This window comes from Merops nubicus, unplaced genomic scaffold, assembly GCF_000691845.1.
Source record: "Merops nubicus isolate BGI_N331 unplaced genomic scaffold, ASM69184v1 scaffold6891, whole genome shotgun sequence".
Classification (NCBI taxonomy): domain Eukaryota; kingdom Metazoa; phylum Chordata; class Aves; order Coraciiformes; family Meropidae; genus Merops; species Merops nubicus.
In genome coordinates, this window is record NW_008590184.1 from 105,382 (window position 1) to 108,618 (window position 3,237).

Sequence of the window (3,237 nt, forward strand, 5' to 3'; positions counted from 1 at the left end):
ATATATAATATGCCATGATCTCCTCATCAGAAAAGTCGAATTTGTGCACAATAATAGAATTTACATAGTTATTAGAGAGCAGGTAGTCTGAAAAATAAAAGACATCAGATTAACAGAAACAAAAAAATAATTGTGCTAACTAGCTGTATTTAAAGTATCAGTTAGCAACAAACTACATGATGCTTTAAGATCTCACTTTTTAGCCAAACAACTTAAGTGATGGCTTCAAGCAGCAATATAAGGAAATTGTTCCCTACAAAGGTCTTTGCTCCCAAGAACAAGACAACTGGAGAATATTCTTCACGTCTGTCAATTTACGTAGGCTCTGCAGATAGCAACACTCAGAACAACTCTCTTTTCCTCCCAAAGTCACAAACTCTCAGAAGCTTGTATAAGACTTCCTCTTTATGATAGCTCTGGAGTACTTTAGCTACTAATTCTCTGTCCTTTTTCTACATTTCTAAAAACTCTGAAGTAAGCACAAGTGGCTGAATGCCAGCCCAAATGATGTCAGAACATTTTCAGCACAAACTATACAACAGCTCCACCATGATCTGCAGCAGCAAGGTGGATGCTTCAGACCACAACTAATTTGCTGACCTGAAGAAACCCCTGAAATATGCTAAATAAGTGTTTCACTAGTACCAAACAACTACTTTTATACTACTGAAAATTTAAATTAAAAGGTATTTTGGAGTCAAATTACACTGTATTAGTGCTGTTCAATTAAAAAGACTGTTAGGAATCAATATAGTTCTTCTGTGAAGGGGCACAAGGACCAAATTTCATCAAATGAAATGGAATTCAATCAAGTTGTGATCACTTAACCCTAAATGGTTTAAAAGCATGCCCTTACACAGTGAGGTTTCATGACTGATGTTCTCAAACAGGATGTTCAGGGTCTGAAGCAGCTGCACACACACGTAGCGCCCAGATTTCTGCCGCAAGATGTTCAGGAAGAACACAAACATGTTCTTCTCCAAGAAAAAGCTGAAATAAAACAGAGGTGCCATTAAGTCACTTACTGTATTTAACAGGAACATGATTTGACCAGGATCAGGGAAGACTCTAGGCAAGTTTGACAAATACCATGTTTTATATTCATAAAGAATTATTTTGCAAAGTTAGCTGTATAACAGAATAACATCTTCCAAAACCCTTCAATACTAACAAGGGCACTTAAACATTCAAATTATGAAGAAAAGGGATGTCAAGAAATCAGGGCCTTGTAAATTCTATTTTTAGTCTATTCAGTTTATCAGGCAGCTTCCTCATCTCAGAATCAAAATTCTGAAGGGGAGACTCTCTAAATAAAGGCTATGCTTTATTCACTTGCTCCTTTTAAGCTGGCACGTTTTTTTTTTTTTTCCACACCAGAAGCATTTCCAGGTGTACATTACAATTTAAACAGAAGGGAATGCCTGCAATGTTATTAAAGCAGAAATGCATGCAATTTAAAGAGAACAGTGTGGACTCTTTCCTACCAGGTCACCACAAATACAACTCAATTTTTTTTTTTTTTTTTATATTAACTGCAGGAAAAAAATCCTCATTCCTAAAATTCAAGCAGAGAAGACAGTAAGAAATATGATGGAGTTACAGTACAGATGTGGATAATCAGAATAATTTCATTTTCTTAGTCCAGATCATAATCCAATCATGTTGAAATCCTCTTGTGAAAACAAAACCAACCACTCCTTAAATAGGTAATTAAAACCACCAAAACCTTAGCTTTACTTATCTCCATCACCAATTGCCTTTATAAAAGAGCAAACATCTTCAAGTTAACATCCAAGCAATGGGCATTAATACAGTCAGATTTGCTGCTGTGCACACCTGCTTTGAAGCTCATTTTTTGATCACGCCACTTTGAGGAGTAAAATAACACCTGAAAAAAGTCTCTAAATACCATATCCAGAAGAAGATATCCATTTGTACTATCTTATAGAAATGGAACAAATTAAAGTCATATGACATTAAGAGATGTAATGAGGAATTCTGGGCCCTGAAATAGGTTATATTCTGGATTTATATCAAAGACTTAAGAGTCAAACAAAATCAGTACCTGAAAGGGGCTATGGACTAAAAACACTGTTAACAGAAGTAAATTTCTCTGTATGAACAGAATAAGATCCTCCTTACCCATCTCCTACAGGACATCACATTTATTTACGTTCATGAAATACAGTCTTGGAAGACTCAACCTTTTGAACTAGAACTCTATGTGACCCTGATCATTCTTCAAAAACCAAACCAGAGTCAAAACTGCTGAGGAGTACTCACTCAAACACGGAGCTGTCATTCTGGTCCCCCCATATCAGGATCTCTGTTATGGAGCGAATGGTCTCCACCAGCAGGTTCCGATTGTGATCTGTCACGGTTGTGTTTTTAGTCAGAACATGATACATGTACCTAAAAGAAAAAACAAGGACAAGTAACGTGCTGTCCTGCCACTTTCACATGCACCATGCTTGTCTTTTGCTCTGGAGCAATGAAGACACACACGTAACACACACTATATCTAATTATTGTAGAATTTTAAAATCCTAACATTTACCTTTAATATTGATGCAGGAAGAAAAGTAATGGTTAAACAGAATGTGACAAATGAAACAAATCCACAACTAGCCAAGTGAGCTATGAATGCTTATGCATGTGTCAAAACAGGACTAGAAATTATCTAGCACTTGCCCATGGTGCTTCTAACAGCACCCTAGGGAATCTATTAGCAAGAATGTCCAAGTCAAAGGAGCAATGAGCAAGAAAAAGGAGAAATAGGAGCAGCAGGTAAGCACGCAGCAGCTAATATGGGAAGTGTATTTTTGCAAAGGGGAACATGCAGATTAAATTGGAAAAGTTAGATCCTTTCTCTTGACTACAGAGGCACTTTACAGACTTGCATGACTGTCAAAGACTATTCATTCATCTTGGCAAGCTTAATGATCAGGTCTCTGGCCCTTCATGCATAGAAATACTGATCAGAAAGGTGGCAAATTCCAGCCTTAACATCTCAAAGGGCAAGAGTTTAAGGCTGTCTCTTGTAGTTTAAAAAAATTATGTCATATATTAGACAGGTGACAGGAAGCTAAATAAAATTTGAAAGGCTTGTACTGTAAGTCTTGCAATTTTAATCTAGGTACATTCCTCTTGTTGTTTTTTTTTCCCCCCACAAAATACGATGTCACATGAAAGGTTACTTCCTTTTGTCCCCCCAGAAAAACATAAAGGGGGAGAGGG

The 3,237-nt window shown here is 36.8% G+C and overlaps 1 protein-coding gene across 1 annotated transcript in view; it reads right to left on the reverse strand.

Annotated features, from left to right (window-relative positions):
• The window catches only part of CLEC16A (C-type lectin domain family 16, member A), a gene marked incomplete at its 3' end in the record, with an annotated part of 64,664 nt that extends 62,256 nt beyond the window's left edge, over positions 1-2,408 (reverse strand). The window contains exons 1-3 of the mRNA XM_008949833.1: positions 2,284-2,408; positions 857-990; positions 1-87 (exon numbers count right to left, since the gene is read on the reverse strand). The exon at positions 1-87 is cut by the window's left edge and continues 77 nt beyond it. Coding sequence (XP_008948081.1) covers positions 1-87; positions 857-990; positions 2,284-2,408 — 346 coding nt within the window. The remainder of the gene's footprint in view (positions 88-856; positions 991-2,283) is intronic.
• Positions 2,409-3,237: the final 829 nt, after the last annotated feature.